This window comes from Strix uralensis, chromosome 4 (genome assembly GCF_047716275.1).
Source record: "Strix uralensis isolate ZFMK-TIS-50842 chromosome 4, bStrUra1, whole genome shotgun sequence".
Lineage (NCBI taxonomy): Eukaryota > Metazoa > Chordata > Aves > Strigiformes > Strigidae > Strix > Strix uralensis.
Window position 1 is genome coordinate 34,185,142 of NC_133975.1, and position 16,212 is coordinate 34,201,353.

Genomic DNA, 16,212 nt, shown 5'->3' on the forward strand with positions numbered 1-16,212 from the left:
AGTTTAGGGGAAAATAAAGTTAAATTTTAAGACTACCATAAGCAAACAGGAGAGGAATTTAATTTTCTGTTTCTAGTCCAAAAACAGACATTGTTGCTCATCATGAGTTCCCTCAGTTGTGCTAATCAAGACATTATGTTGCTACCTGTATCATCCTCTATACCCTTATATAACTGACTACATACGAGGCTGTGGAACTTACTGTCAGGCTATACCTAAACTAACATTAGTTCAGCCAAGTATCAATAAAAGCAACAAAAAACAGAATAAGCATTTTGTACAAAGTTTTATGCTTGCTGTATGACAGAAGCCCTGACTCTGAACAGAATATATCTAACAAAGTACTCAGTCACAATTAATATGCAGACATTTGACACCCAAGAGAGTAAAAGGCAAAAGCATTAGACTTGTGTTATGACTACAGGAAATTAAAAACATACTGCCACAGTACCAGAGTTACAGGTCAGAACTGATTTACCCAGTGATTCCAGACTCAAATCCGTAACATCTGCTTGGCTACAGCACCTCTTTCATAAAAACATCTGCTATTCACTCAGGGGACACAGGGCTTTCCAGTGATCTTCAGTATCTTTCAAAAAGGGCTTTTCAATGAGTAATTAATTACAAGCAGCTTTTAATTCAGCAAATATACCCTGATGCTTGGGTAACCAATTTAGACTGCCAACTCTTTTGAAAAGTCCTGGAAATTGCTGCAAGTAGAAACATCATCTGAAGACTTTTCTGTCTCCTGGCAGATAGAAGCTAGCACCAGGTGTCCAAATTGGCATAAACACCAAAACCAAACTCAATATGAAGTCCTTAAAACTCTGCCAGATTTTGGAACGCCATCTGTCACTTAATCAGCTGCAATTCCTCCTGCTGCCATACAAACAGACACACACATCAATATGGTCAGATAATTTCAACTTCTTATTCAAGTGTAGTCTGCAGTGATACACAGAGACAGCTCACACCAAAAGGGTGTCTACCACGAACCTTCCAGAAAAAACTGTTATTCTGTATGATTCTTCTATTAACTTTTTTTAAAGTCAGAACACATGAGCTTTAATAATTACTTACCTCACTGTGACTAAACAGCAAAAACTACATCCAAGTTTCATTGCCAAACTTTTTTTTGGTTACAGCTAGAACGTCCTTATGCTTCACTGGAAACAGAGACTGACAGATAGTACAGACTGCATATTTTAAGAGCTGGGTAGCCAGAAGTAAGTAAAAAAAAAAGACTTTTCTCAATATCCCTTGAAACTGGAATCAGTGATGGTTTATGGAATTATCCACTGCAAAACTGGTCTTCCAAGAAAAGAACCAACATACTAATGTAATGTATAAACCTAATTTAAATTGCACCCCAAAATGCAAAAATATGTTCAGAAAACTCACCAGGACCCAAACGAGACAGGCTTTGGTGTCCATTTCTTCCAGGAGTACCTAGGATGTTCAGGGAAGGAAAAAAAAAGAAAAAGAAATGAAAAAAGCAAAAGAGGGGAGAATTACACTTCAGGCCAGTAAGGGGCAGTATGGGTGCCTTTTTCTAAGGTTCATTCCACATAAGCTCCTTAAACTTCACAATTTCAGTTTTTTTGTTTCTTGCCATGGCCAATGGCATGTTCAACAGCAAGATTTAGAATTATAAGGTTAAACTATTTGGAAATGCACGATGAATTCCCAATACGCCGAACTTTTTTTTTTTCCACATTACAATTACCATGTGTCATTTAAGCCACATAGTACTGCTTCATTTTACTCATTCATAGATGACCACAGGTAATAAAAAAAAAAATTGTCTATACCAGCATCATAGTAACTTTTTTCCCACCTATATGCTCCAGTTATTTTATTTGTATAAAGAAGGCATAAAGAAAGAGCACCCTCAAATGTGCTACCAATCAAGTTAGATATAAATGAAAGCACCGAGAAGGTAAATCTACACCTATGTATTACTTTAGAGTCATATGAAAACTGACCTAAGAACCTCATTATTTTTAAGGATATTAATTAAATGAAAGCACTCTTTTGGACTGCTACGTATAAGTGCAAGAGTCATGTGCAGTTTATAAAAGGTCTGTTGAAAACACCCATCAGTTTTCTTCAGGCTTTACAAATAGTGTATGATGCTACAGAAGGTGTTTCAATAGGAAACAACCTGCTTTGTACCACTACCATACTTGTTTCCCCTTATCTAAGCCATGCAAATGGAACTTGGCTCCCAAAGTCAAAATTTTGTCCTACAAAACTTGCCTGAGGATTCATATCTATTCTTTTGATTCACTCTGGTAAAAATGACTAATTTCAATCCAAAGTTAAAGATAAACCAAGCATCTGATACAGACACATGAAATGGAGTAATTATTCTCAACAGTCAAAGCTGATCAGCACACTCTCACAAGCATCTTGCTTAAACACAAACTTGGAAAATCTAGTCTGTGTTGTGTCTTACAAGTATACGATCTTATAAGCAGATGATAGAATAACATTTAACAGACATTATCAAGTATTCTGAGTCCTCATGGGATGCAAGTTTCAAGCAGATAGTGGACAATGAATGCCCTGTTTTTTTTCCCCCCCAGATTAAACAAACACATAAGGAACACTTCGCAGAGCCAGTCTTCAATACTTTGAACTACAAGGAAAAAGAACAGACTGATTATTACAATTACTCTGAAGTCATAGAGCATAGCTGTTCTTTTTCAAAATAGAGGTATTTGAGAACATAAGTGAAAAATTGACTTTATTCAACAGCTGATTACCTCTAGCCTCACTGACTTTCCTTGCTGAGTGCAGTGGCCCAGACGATTTTGGTATGCACTGGTTCAGTGAAGGAGACCTGGTCTTGGCTCCTAGAAATAGAAGCTTAGATCAGGTTTAAAAGTAGAACTATGTCAGCAATTAAAGACATGCCTAAAATAACATATTTGCAGTTAACAAGATGCACAAATCTACTCAAGTAAACACAAAAAGAAACACCTTCTAGAAAATTTAAGCTATATATCAATTTAGCTTTGCTTTACCAGAACTCACATTGGAAGAAATAAAAAGATAGTTTTAATAAAGCTTCTAAGCAGAAGAAAATGTTAGGAAAGATTGCACTTTAGCACTAAGATTGAATTACTTAAGTCCCAAAACAGCAGCAAATACAGCACAGCTACAGAAACACTGGCTGAGAAGGACCTCTGTGGGCCAGCTATCTAGTCTCCCACTCAGAGCAGGGCCACCACCAAGACTAGATCAGTTGACCATGCTTTTGTCTAGCTGAGCCTTTCAAACCTCCAGGAAGGGAGGCTCTATGGCCCCGCTGGGCAATGCTGCAACTCCCACTCCACAATTTCAATCATTTCCCATCGCAAAATCATCTGGTACTACTGAAAAGAGTTTGGCACCACCACCTTTGTGGCTGTCCTTTTCAAGTTACTGCAAACTGTTACAGCATCTCCCCTTAGGCTCTTTTTTGCCTGACTACACAAGCTCAATGCTCTCAACCTCTCCTCACAGGTCACGTGGTCAGAGACTCTAACCATGTTCCTAAGTTTCCCGTGACCTTTCCTATTTCAAAACAACCCCCTTGAACTGGGAGGGCCCCAAAACACAACAGAGTAGTCCCAGTAACACTGAGCCAAGGCAGGGAATACCAGCTTCTTCTGGCCACACTGCTCCTGCAGGTGCTGAAGGCACACTCCTAGCGCCCAGATCACGGATGACATTAAACAGTGCATAGTTGTGTCACATGTGTCAGACCCCAGCAGAAAGCATCAGCTTATCAGCCAGCCATAAAATTGGCGTTTGTTTTAAAGTGTTACAGTTTGTGGCAAATTGTTTCTTTTCATTGTTTACCATTTTAAAGCGTGTCATTATAGGGTGACATTTGGCAGACACCTCTTCTATTTATTCTCAATTATGTCAGATACCAGCTTAAAACTTAAGCCTAAAGCAGGAGCATAGTATTTAATTAGGTTTATCCAATTACAATAACCAGTTCACCACAAAGATGGTCAGAAGCAAGCTGATTATAACTAGGATTTAGGAAAGAGAGACAGCAAGCTTATTTATCTGCTCCCATTGTGTCTTTAATTTTGGCCAGAGAATGAATTGTCAACTGCTGTTTGTGGCTTGAGTGGAGAAGCACTGTCGGCTGATCAAGGGATCCTGGCTCATATAGGAACCCGAACCAGAATAGTGTTTAATACAAAGCCAGAAAGTACATTTAAATTAATGTTTCTTCTAGCAACAGATGATGAAGTACAATTGTTTATCTCTGCTAAAAGTTAGAGCAAACCTCTGCTTCCACTTCAGCCACTAAGAATATCATCACAAAAAAGCAGTATGAAGAGCTAAGGTCTTTCTGGGACTCTCCCCTTGGAAAGATGGGACAATGTCATTCATCTATGAAAGAAGACACTTCATCCCCCAAGGTCCTTCCTATCCTGAAAGGGGTAAAGGCAATGAAAAGTATGCATAAGGATGAGGACAGCCATACACTCAGGATAAATTCAGGGTAGGTCTACCCTGCAGATCACCAGCAGCCACAGAGTCTGTACCTGAGCTTTGTGACAGAAAAGAACTCTTACTAAAACAACATAAACCCCATGCAATGACACCTGCCACACAGCAGAGTGCATTAAGACCTTGTGCCATGCAAACCTTAGCCGTATCACAGTGCAGACCTCCTCTTCATTTGCCTGAGATACTCCAGTGAATTACAACAATACAAAGGACATTTTAGCCTTCCTATGAAATCCTGCAAAACTTGAAGTACCACTAATGTGATTTTATTTCCTTGCACTATTTTCCAAGACCACTGTTTAACAAACAATGCTTCAGGAGGCAGCCATCTGCCACAGGTAAGGTACCGTAACAGTAGCATCTGTAGCTTCATTTTATTTACAAACAGACCCATATACCTTTTGGAGCTGACTTCGAGTGTAATCTAGGTCTTGGTACTGCTTTCAAAGGGACAGATCCTGAAGTACCATTCTGGCAGGCTGGTTTTGGAGGCCATTCTCCATTCTTGACAATAACTGTGGCACTTGCAGCTGCAACACAGAACAACAAAGAATTTTCTCTAGGCTGTATCTAGTTTCGGGAAAATTAAATCCTGAAACAAGCTTGTTTTACCCAAGGTTAAAGTTAGAAGAAACACAAGTTGAAGTAAAAGTATTATGACCACCTCTGATATCTTCAGTACAGACTGATGAACTTTAACAGATCAATCAGCCTATGACTGTTACAAACACTTCTCAGAACCAGACATACAGCTTTAAAATATGTGTAAGAGGGATTTATAAGTGTATTTATCAAAATATATAACTAGAAGTCTGGTCTTGCTGTACAAAGCAAACACAGATCACATTTCAGTTTAAACCAAGAAAAAACATCATCAATACACAAAGACATTCTGGCCACAAAATTGACTGTTGAAAAAATAAAAACCAAATAAAACTCAAGACAACTTCCTCATGCAACATCTTCCCCTGTTGTCTCTCATTTGAGCTGAGCGCGCTGTTTCAATGATGTGGCGCGCACACCACCAGCAGACTCTGCACCCCTCCCATCCTTGTGGGGCCAGCTGTGTTCACCAGCTACCAAACAAGTTTTAAGAAAGTTCAGAACAGTGACCTCCTCAGTGACAGCAAGCCTCAGAAAATTACCTGCCCTCCCGGGAAAGCTCAAGTCATACAGCAAAATACTCCCTGCAAAAAGAGGCAGAGACCCCCAAATTGGGAAAGGCAGGACAATAAGCATTTGCTACCTCACATCAAAATCAGGTTTCCACCTAACAGGGCAGTTGCTACAGAAGACGTTTTGTTCCATTTCAAAGGAACTTGAGAGAGGTTTGGTTTATTGTCACAATGAAAACTTTTCCTTGAAAAAACCCTGAAATTTAGAGAAAGCATTGTTTTATTCTTTCAGAAAAAAATATAATACTTCTAAAGTAAGTATAGATTGAGTACACTTTGGTTCAGGTACTAAAAACCCACCTATACTGACACATTAAAGAGTAAGAAATTGACACCCCAGCAGAGCAAGCAATTTTCCCTAACACTGGACACTTTTAAGAATCAGCTGGACAGGGAGCTGGGCCATCTTGTCTAGACAGTGCTTTTGCCAGAGAGGTTGGACCTGATAATCCCTGAGGACCCTTCCAACCTGGTATTCTATGACTATGACAATGCTTTTACCAGAGATAAGCAAAACCTATGCACACTGGAATAGTTTGTCACACTGTTGTTTTCTTCTCTAGTCATTTAAAGGAACAAAAAAAAAGGGGGGGGAGGGTGTGTCATATAGTATCAGGCTTGTCCCAGATTATTGTTTTAATAAGGTTGATTTTTTTTTTTTTAAAGGTAGTATGAACTACGTATCTAATATTGTTCATCAGAAGATGAACAGAGTCTTGAGATCATTTTAGTGTCTTCAAATACTACATAAGTTAACCACTTCCAAAAGATGCTTTCTGGCCACTAATCAATACATTTTCCATGACAGGAGAAGGCACAGAACTGCTTTTCCTTTTAGAAACACATGCAACTGAAGACCTCCTCTTTTCTTTTTTTTAAATAAACAAAGTTAGAGCCTCTCTAAAGGCACAAAAGCTAAATATTTGCAAAAAATCTATACATGAGGAACAATTTGCATAACACATCAATAACAGTTATTCTGTGGGAATCTGATCCTGATCAACATCAGATGATTCAAACCAATTGGTGTTAGTAAACCATGAGGCCCGAAGCAGTCCTTAAATTTTTCTGTAAAACATTAAACTAAGGATTTTTGCTCAGAGTTCACTGCAAGCAGCTAATAACTGCTTACAAACTGCTATGCTACTGTCTTCTAAACCAGAAGCATGCCATGGAAGTAACACTTTGGGTGAGTGAGCACCCTTTTGGTGCAGGACTAGTTAGGGCACTGCATTGTCCTACTGGAAGCCTGCGGTCAGCTAATCAGGCTGCATGCAGAAAAAAAGGTAAATTTGCAAAGTTTGGTCACTGTATGATTCAAAGATGGTTATTCATAGAGTAGCTACTGCAATCTTGAACAAAGATCGACGGGTATGAAGTGATCTCACCCCAGCTAAGATCTAAAGTGTTTAAAAACTCAACTCATTAAAAGATTTTTAGTGAAATATTTACTGTACAGAAATGCAGTTCCAGGTCAACTGCTAGAATCAGCTTTTTAACTTCTGAAACACTATTTCCTTTATATGTAATTATTCTAATGCAATTCAAGTTTGGAATCTTGTTCTTAACCTCAGAGTTTAAACATTACAGTAAATTCAAAAGATAGTACTTTCAGCTCAGCACTGAAACTGAGATGATTTCTCTGTTAAAACCCCAAATTTTCACTGCTCAAACTAACAGTTTGCATGCAAAATATGCTTTTATTAACAACAGGATTTCAAACTTCATGATTTCCAAACTTCTCAAGTATTAAGCCTTTTTAGAGAAAAGAATCATAACACTCAAGTGCTCATTAGACAAAAAAAATCCTTAATGTTACCACAGGAAATTACCCGTCCAAGGGCATCCCAAAACAAAGGGCTGAACTGACAGAGCAGGAGAAATCCTCTCTTCGTATATTTTTGCTCCTCTAACACAAGGCAAACTCCTTAAACAAAACAAGCCAAACAGCTTTGTCAATTTAATGCTGTTGAGAGGACCACAATAGGTTATCATAAATTTCATTACATTCAACAGCATAAACCTCCCATTTTCATCTTTGTGTGTTCCACCAATCTAATAAAAACATTTTAGGTTTAGAAACACAGATTTTTTTTTTCCCCTGACATTGTATAGTAGACTGAAAGACTGGAACACAGGATCAGCACTGTACTTACTATTAGAGTACAAAGTAAATTCATTAGTTCTTTCCACTTTGATTCAAAGTCATAAAGACTTCGCTTTACTAACATATGAATTATATATAACCTAAACTCATTATAGTCACAAAACCTGACCATCAGACATAAATCATTCCCATTAAGTGTAAGAAATTAACTAAAGAAAAATCATCTCACAGAAAATCAGCAAGTCAGAATATTGCATAAATTTACCAACCTCCACAAAATACATGCTTTAAAATAGAAATAAAAAGGAATACAACCTACTTCTTTTCCCAGTAAACGTGGCTAACAAAGAAATAATACAAAAGCTGTAAATTCCCACTACCAGCAATGTCAGTAAGGTAGTATCACAGTGGCTTCCTGAGTCAATCGGTGGTGTTAGTGTAGAATTGATGAAAATAATAGGAGAAAAATTAGTTTCTGTGCAACTGCGGAGTCCTCCTGGTACAGTCATTTAAAAAAGATCAAAGCAAGCTTAAAGCCAAAGAGACTGCAGCCATGTTCAACCTCTCATATTGCTCTTGCTTGCTCTTTGTGAATCGGAGTGGAAAAAATTGTAAGCTTGAAGGCAGTGGACAAAACAGATTAAACCAGCTAGCAAACCAGGCTAAATAAGGAGTCATCTGTTTGGATACTTAATCTGAATACACTTCTTGGTTATGAAGCAATGACCCTTTTCTTTGTTACATGAGAGAGTAAAATGAAGAGAGAACAAAGCTTCTTAGAATTCCAGATACAGTCCTAAACCTGAACAGCAAAACTCAACATGGCTGTCATAGTAACATGCACTGCATATTTTATTACACATGTTCTTTTGAGAAATGCATTAGGTTTTAGTTTTTTAATGAAGGCACTACAGGGAAAAAAAAAAGAACAAGAGAAAATTCAGTTACATATGTATGCATGCATATGCGCATACATAAACTATAGATGTATGTTAAATGACAGTTCTCTTTTTCAGTCCATTGAAGACAGATTTAGATGACATCTGGCATAAAGGAAAGGCCTTTGCCCAGTCTCCAAGGTGTAACAGATGATGTGATAGTAACAGGATATTTCAATGTACTCATTTGAGTACATATAGCCAGGAATACTAATGTGTCAGACAGTCACTTGTGTGTTATTTCTTTCATACTTTCACCCCTAGAACTCCTACAACTGCTAGTACAGATCCTTTACAGAGCTTCAAATCAAAGCAAGTTCTGTTATTTTTCTCCCTAGTTTTAATCAGGATGGATTTGGTTCAGGTCATACACCGATGCTTAGAAGTTACAGAAGTCTACCCATGCAACGTTTTACCTTCTAAAAGCAGTTTCACTTACCTGCTTTTGATCTCATCTACACATTTTGTCTTAAAACTCTGAAAGCACTTATAACCTAGTTCAAAAAGAGCATTTAGTATCAAAAACTTGTGACATGCCGTTCCAAATATTATGACAGGCAAACCATTCAGACTTACTTCTTGTTACACTACATGTAAACACAAGGAAACTTTTGCTTAAGAAAACCCGCTGGTTTTGTAATATTTCAGGGCAGAAGAGGAGCTGTACTGAAACCTCTACTCAAACCAAATTCCAAGGCTCAAAGCTCCTTCAGGTGGCATGTCTTAAGAAGTTAAGTTGTAAGTTAAGAGGCAAAAAGAGTAAGATCTAGAACTAATAATAAGTAGCACAATAAGAATTAACACAGGCCTTTGTCAGACAGGACTCCCTTCAAGGGGATTTTTTTCCTAACAAGCTGTTGATACTGACTATGAGTTAAAACCCATAATCTTGACAGATACTTACAATTACTGCTGAAAAGACTTCGCTCACTCTGAGTGCTGCTGACTGATGAGATGCTAGGTGTTCTCTCAAGCACTGATCTTTTGACAGACACTTTGGATTTGGCGAGCTGTTTACCGGAGGAGACTGGAGAATTTTTAAGGGAGGCATGCTTCTCTCTTGGCGAAGATCCTATACCTGTCAGTTGAGGGAAAGGGGGAGAGAGAAAAAAGAAAAAAAGGAGTTGGGAAAGAAGCTTAAACAATTGCTTCTTCTACATATAAGCCTACAAGTAAAAAGATTTACCCATTAAAAATACATATAAAAAGGCTTAATGTACCTCATATTGACAGAGTAAAAATTACTGTAAATGCAGAAAAACTGTTCCAAGGATTTAAAGAATTCTGTTTTACCTGCATATTGACCTCAGGAACAAATCAAGAGCTTTACAGACTGGCCTTCAAGGCAGACATTTGCATGCACGAAAAGTCTTTCTTGCATTCTCCTACCTCTGTGTATTATGGCTAGCTGTATTGGTGATCCCATAAAAATATAACCTCTGGCTCAAAAACAATCCAAGAAAGATTCTCTTGTTTGTTCCCGCCCTCAAAGCAGAGATTCCGCCTCCCCACCCCCACCCCCCTCCACAATACTCTAAAAGATAATATCCTTTCAAGGACAAAAGCACCAGCAGAGTATCAAATTGTGTTGTACTCACATAATATACTGAAAACTGACTAGTTCTGCCGAACTAGTTAAACAGCACTCCCTGGAACCAAGTTCTTGAAGGGCAACTGGTGCAGGCACATTTTTGCATTAATTGATGTTTTCATTTGAGCTTGTTGAATACAAATGTCCAATAGCAAAATTAATCAAATAGGAAGAGTATCTATATAGGACACAGGTGTGCCATCTTCAGATGGCAGCTTACTCTTGTACTACTAACAACACAACTACACTTTCGACAAGAAATTTTTTTAGTTAAGCTTTTAGTTTATTTCTGAAAAGTGTGCACCCAGATTAAAACTACAGTGGCCCAGAGGAAGTTACGTGCACACAGACTTGTCTTGCCAGCACCAAGTTGACTCCTGTCAGCTCTAACATCGAGATCTTTATACAGTCCTCTGAATAACTACAGAAAAGAGGTTTTGATTTTTGTACAAAACCAAAAATGGAGATATGAAAAACAGACTTCCATTTTTTAAAAAAAAATGTTTTGTTACTGTAACATATTTTACAAAATATCTTAACTTCTGATGTCATTGTTATTTTCAAGTCTGACAGTTTATCTTACTTGAAAAGAAACTACTACAGTGTCTCAGATTTGACTCAGAACAATCAAGTTTCTATTTAAAGCGAATACTCTTCCCTTTATTCTTGTCACTATAAATCATGTATCAATTTTGCTTAAGCTATATAAGTGACTGTTGAAATATGACAAAATTAGCTAGTAATTCCACTTTATTCAACAGCAGTTTTGTTACAGGATCTCCACTCTTAAATACCAACGACCAAATAAACCATCAATTTGCACCAAGACCATGAAAACACGACATTAAGGGGATTACATTAAGATTTAGGCAAGAAAAACACACACCCAGTGTCTGCTTTTCAACAGTAGGTGGTGTTCTTGTCTCAAAACATCGTGTATCAGGTACGCAAAAACAGTAACAGCACTAGTAAAGGAAGGTATGACCAAGCTATTTCCCTCAGTTCAGATCAACTCAGTAACAAAACAGAAACCCTACATACAACATATACCAAACATGCGTTAGGATATTATACGATATTGGTCACTGAATATAACACACAAGCTTCAATGAGTCATGAAACATGCTTTACATCAGACCTCTCTTCAGAGACGCACTTTTATTACTTGTTTGGCATTACTACGCAGAACTGTGACTCTGTATATGGCTTTGCCGTAGCCTGGTATTAAACCTCCAAGACAAAATTATCAGCCATATTTTAAAATTTTTAGTAAGTTACTGCAATGGACACCTGAATATATCCAACTCATAAAGAGCATCCAACCCCTGTCATGCTATGAGAACACAAACCACAAGCTCACACTTACTGAAAACACCTCTGAAACATGGTACTCCAGACAACATATCTGAAATAATTTGCATTTGACAAAAGAATAATTAAAAATTCTGTGACATCTGAACTTCATACAACAACTCCGACAGCTTTATCAAGCTTACCACATTGCTTTCTAAAACCTTGTTTCATTAATGGATCAACATACCAGAAAAGTAATTAATCCAGACCAGTCAGAGATTTCTTTTCTAAATAGCCTCTCACCAATACAAGGTGCAAAAACCAACCAAACCCCACACCCCAGAAGCAAACCAAATAAAAGAAGGGCTGCTGTACAAACACTGCATGTTACAGTTTTATGACTTAGTAAGTTAAAGTTTTACATTTCAACAAGCAGCTAGAGGAACTTTATTGTTTAAAGATGAGGGTAGCACGCTTGATTGCTATTGTGCCAGCCTTGTTCATTCAGTTCAAAAGGCACAGGAAGAAAATCCCATTTTCTTCACAGTGACTTTCACTCAAGAGGGGTCAAGGCAAGCATGTGAAAATGCTCAGGTCTCTTCTCGTACACCATGTTCCCTATGTATGAGCTGCAGCCAGCCCGGCTTCTCTGCAGATGCTGGAACGCAGCAGTGCTCCAAACCAGCTGTGAACCCAAACCCATTCAGCCAGCACAACAAGCTCTAGGATGTTCAGCTTCAGAAGCATGTCAAACAGATGACCTTTGCTCTTTTCTTAGTTCTTCTACTGCTCAGTGCTTTCCTATAAGGCTTCTATTAAAGTAATTACTCAAGCACTCAAATACATTTTTCAAAAGCCCAGCTTGAGGGAGAACTTCTTTTAAGTCATGACAAGATCATTAAGCAACTACTCTAGGTGTTACTTCGAGTAACAATAATGGTTTTACAAAGTATATTTATAAATACCATTCCCACTATTAATGCAAAGGTTTTCAAGACAGAAGCAGGAAGATATCATACATAAACAAAAGTACTGGAAACAAGCACAAAAGCAGGATATTTAGTAAACCATTACTATAAAGACAACAAGCAATAGTATCAAAGTAACAGGCTTTCATCAGGTACTTAATCTAGTTACTGAAGTGGAATACTAGAAATATCACATTCCTCTACAGTGAAGTAATGAGTTGGCAGTTCTTTAGAAAAAAGTCTCTATGCAACAACCGCATTACTTCAAATATGTTACAGTATCTCTTGTATTGGAACGGAAATAAGCAAAGAACAAAGCTCATTTTTCAAGAAGTGCTGGTCAGATTTCATATCCTTACTTAAATAATCATCCTCTTGTATGAATCTCTCGTAGGTGGTTATCGTCAAGAATAAATTAAGGCTTCCTTTAAATAGTACTAGAGCCTAAAAAATTCAAATTAAAAGAATAAACATATGCTAGTAGTGGTGAACTTGGGACTCTGTTGACACCAGGCAAACTGTAAAGTTGAATATATATTCACCAATTCTGAGGTTCAACATCCACCATTCCAAACCATATTGACACATTTCACATCTAGAACTGATCGCTGAGTAACTGGCATTCACAGAGCTATACAACATCTGGAAATCAATGTTTCAAAGCCTCTCCCAAACAGAAACTTATAGCAGACTAAGTGCAAAAGGAGTCTTTGGAAGGATGCTTTTTGTTGTTGCTGGTTTTGTTTAACCCTAAAGCTAACAGTTTGGCATTTCATATCTCATGAATATGTTGAGGTTTGGATTTTTTTCTTAGGCTTTTCTGATTTTTCCTGCAAGTTTAAAAATCCAGAGGGCTCTATTTTAGAAGTGATAAACTTCTTAGCTCTTAAAAAAAATAATTTTAAGCATGATGAAAAAGCCCAGTCTAAGCCTACCATACAAGGTCTTTATAAGCAAAGGGAGTAAACCTTCAAGAAAACATGCTATTTTGGCACCTATTGAAAAGGAGCAAGTAAATCATGGAAAGACAAACTGGACTTTGGTATTGTTACCAGCAGAATGATTGTAACACAGTTATAAGAGCATTTATGGTTGCTATTTTGGGCATTGTAAAGCAGTAGCAATATTAACAGACTTCTGACAGCTGCAAGCTCCCCAGGTTGCCCGATTAGCCATTCGGCAGTATTAGTTATACTATATTATGCTATACGTACATCAGTGTTTCTTTGAGGAATAAAGAGTGGTTACAGCATGTTCAATAATTCTACTGAAGATCAACAGATAGTCTCTTTCTAGTTCTCTCTCCCTTTTGAAGTCTCAAACTATTATCAAAATTACCAAAGCAAAGGCAGGACATGGTTATGTTATGTTGTTAGTAATGCCTGAACTGCTAAACATAAATACAGACAAACACAGAATATTACGTTACTGCTGGGTCTTGAAAATTTACATGAGAAAGATTTATTTGTTTAGGGGATCAGCTGATCAGAGAATAGTTTACATATTAATGCAAGCCCCAATTCCCCATCTGAGGTAGATTTCCACAGTATTGTTCCCATTCACCCACAATCCTCAGGAAAGTGCTCCTCTTTGGCACAGGTATCAAGGAATCATCAGCAAACTAGTGCCAAAAACATAACTAGGCTGCCTACAGCCAGGTTGGTAGGTATTCATGTGTTCCTCCTCGTGCAACTCCGACTAAAACTAGAAAACTGATCATCAGTGCTACAGAGCATTATATTAACAGTTAACAACAACCAAACCAACCCTTCTCATTCCCTCAAATGCTCCCACTGTCAGAAAAGCTTTCAGTTATGGGGAGAAAGAGGGAAAGAACAACACTGATGTATTTCTACTGTTAAATTTCACTTTCTCTGCTTCCTATTTGGCCCAGTTTTGAAATGTCATGGACTTCCTCCTAGTTAAATCCTTCCATGATCGTCTGATCCCTTTCCCATCTTCCCTCAGACTCAAATCCTAGCATATGATCTCTCCAGCACCTAGAAATAGCCTCAAAGTCCCCACGCTCAAGTCTGAACTCACACCTGCTCTCCCACCTCCAGCACTGTCTGCCCTCATGCTGCCTGCTGGATTTACTCAATTTTAGGCTTTTCCTCTTGTAGACTGAACTAAAGCAGCCCCATGAGAGACCACGTCCACACAGTCATGCTGTCATGTCCTCTGACCCCAAGCAGAGCCAGTGTCCAGACAGCAGGTATTGTTACACCAGCTTCCCAGGGCAGCTGCACAGTGGTGGCAAAGCTTGTCCGCTCCAGCTTTGCCAGGAGACTGTCATAAACTGTTTGCATCCTGACTTAAACAAACAAACCCCAACAGCTAACTTTAACATAGTCATTCGAAAGTTCTGTCCATTTAGTAGTGGGCACAAGGAGAAGTCAAATCAATGTACAAGGAAAGCTGAGGCAAAAGAAAACTACCAACCACAACCAATTATGCTTTTCATTACTGTCTAGCTCTTTATAGCACACACCCCTTCATGTTATGCATTAAGAATTTTTTGATAGTTTGCAGCTTTTATAGCCACATTATCTACAAGTATTTTAAGTTTTCTGCTGCAGGAGTTCGTGCATTTCTTTCATGAAGAAGGAACCTCACTGTAACAAAACATAATTTTCTTCAGGAAGACAAGGATTCTTATTTCTTTCCTTCTTTACCTATACCCTGAGAGAATTCAGAACTAACCAGTACAGGTGAAGACACATCAGCATGTCCTTGCAAGTAAATGACTAGGTACCAAGAAATTCCCCTGCAGGGAAGTGGTGCACACCTCACTCCTAAAGGAGAATATTCTTATAGATGCATCCACATTTATGACAGCACTGATTTGTCAACTGTTAGTATCAGTCTCTGCAAGTATGATCATGCTTCTTGCTACAGGTATAACACATTAAAACCCCGATGGGGCTAGTCACAAATCACTTGTAAAGAGTCTGGGAACTTATGTGAAAACTTTAATTCCCTAAGCATGGTCACTGATGGCACCAGAAACAAAGCTGACAAGATGAAATGCTCACTTCTGGAAGCTGGAGTCAATAGAATTATTCACTGGAAATACCACATACTTCGGAAAAAAGTTCATCTTCAAACGTTTCCTACACCCCCCCTCTCCCCCAAAAGCTCAGAGGACCATACCCAAGGATAGCAAACCAGATATAGATCAACTAACTTGCTCTGAAATCGTTAATCGTAACAGATTCCACATTACCTCACAAACAAAAACTCTTCTGCTCTTACTCATTTCTCGTGTTCAACTCGACTTACAAAACTCAATAGGAAATAGTGTATTCCAAATGGGTGGTTTTATGCTGAACCCTATCTAAGGCTTGCAAAACATGAGCAGTATCCACCCCATGGTGAGGGTTCCTTCTTCATGAGAAGAAACAAAAGAAAACAGGTGTCAAAGTTATAGCAAGTTCTTCTACTTGTGTATGTAGCCAAAGCTAAAAGCAAACTAAGCTGAAGTCAAATTACATCATTTTATGGCTCCTTTCTGGCTTCAAACTGTGAATTGACCATTCTGTACCTCAATGACCAACACCTGGGGCAGAGGCTTAGAGGTCAATACTTGGCACAAGTACATAAATTGCTCCAGTCAGCTTCC

General features: G+C 38.2%; 1 protein-coding gene across 3 annotated transcripts in view; it reads right to left on the minus strand.

Annotated features, from left to right (window-relative positions):
- MTUS1 (microtubule associated scaffold protein 1) overlaps positions 1–16,212 on the minus strand; it is a 129,230-nt gene that overhangs the window by 65,462 nt on the left and 47,556 nt on the right. For all 3 annotated transcript variants that reach the window (XR_012628683.1, XM_074866300.1, XM_074866301.1), the window contains exons 4-7: positions 9,643–9,816; positions 4,917–5,048; positions 2,769–2,858; positions 1,402–1,449 (exon numbers count right to left, since the gene is read on the minus strand). Coding sequence is in view for 2 of the 3 variants with exons in the window: in XM_074866300.1 (XP_074722401.1) it covers positions 1,402–1,449; positions 2,769–2,858; positions 4,917–5,048; positions 9,643–9,816 (444 nt within the window). In the remaining variant the exon portion in view is untranslated. The remainder of the gene's footprint in view (positions 1–1,401; positions 1,450–2,768; positions 2,859–4,916; positions 5,049–9,642; positions 9,817–16,212) is intronic.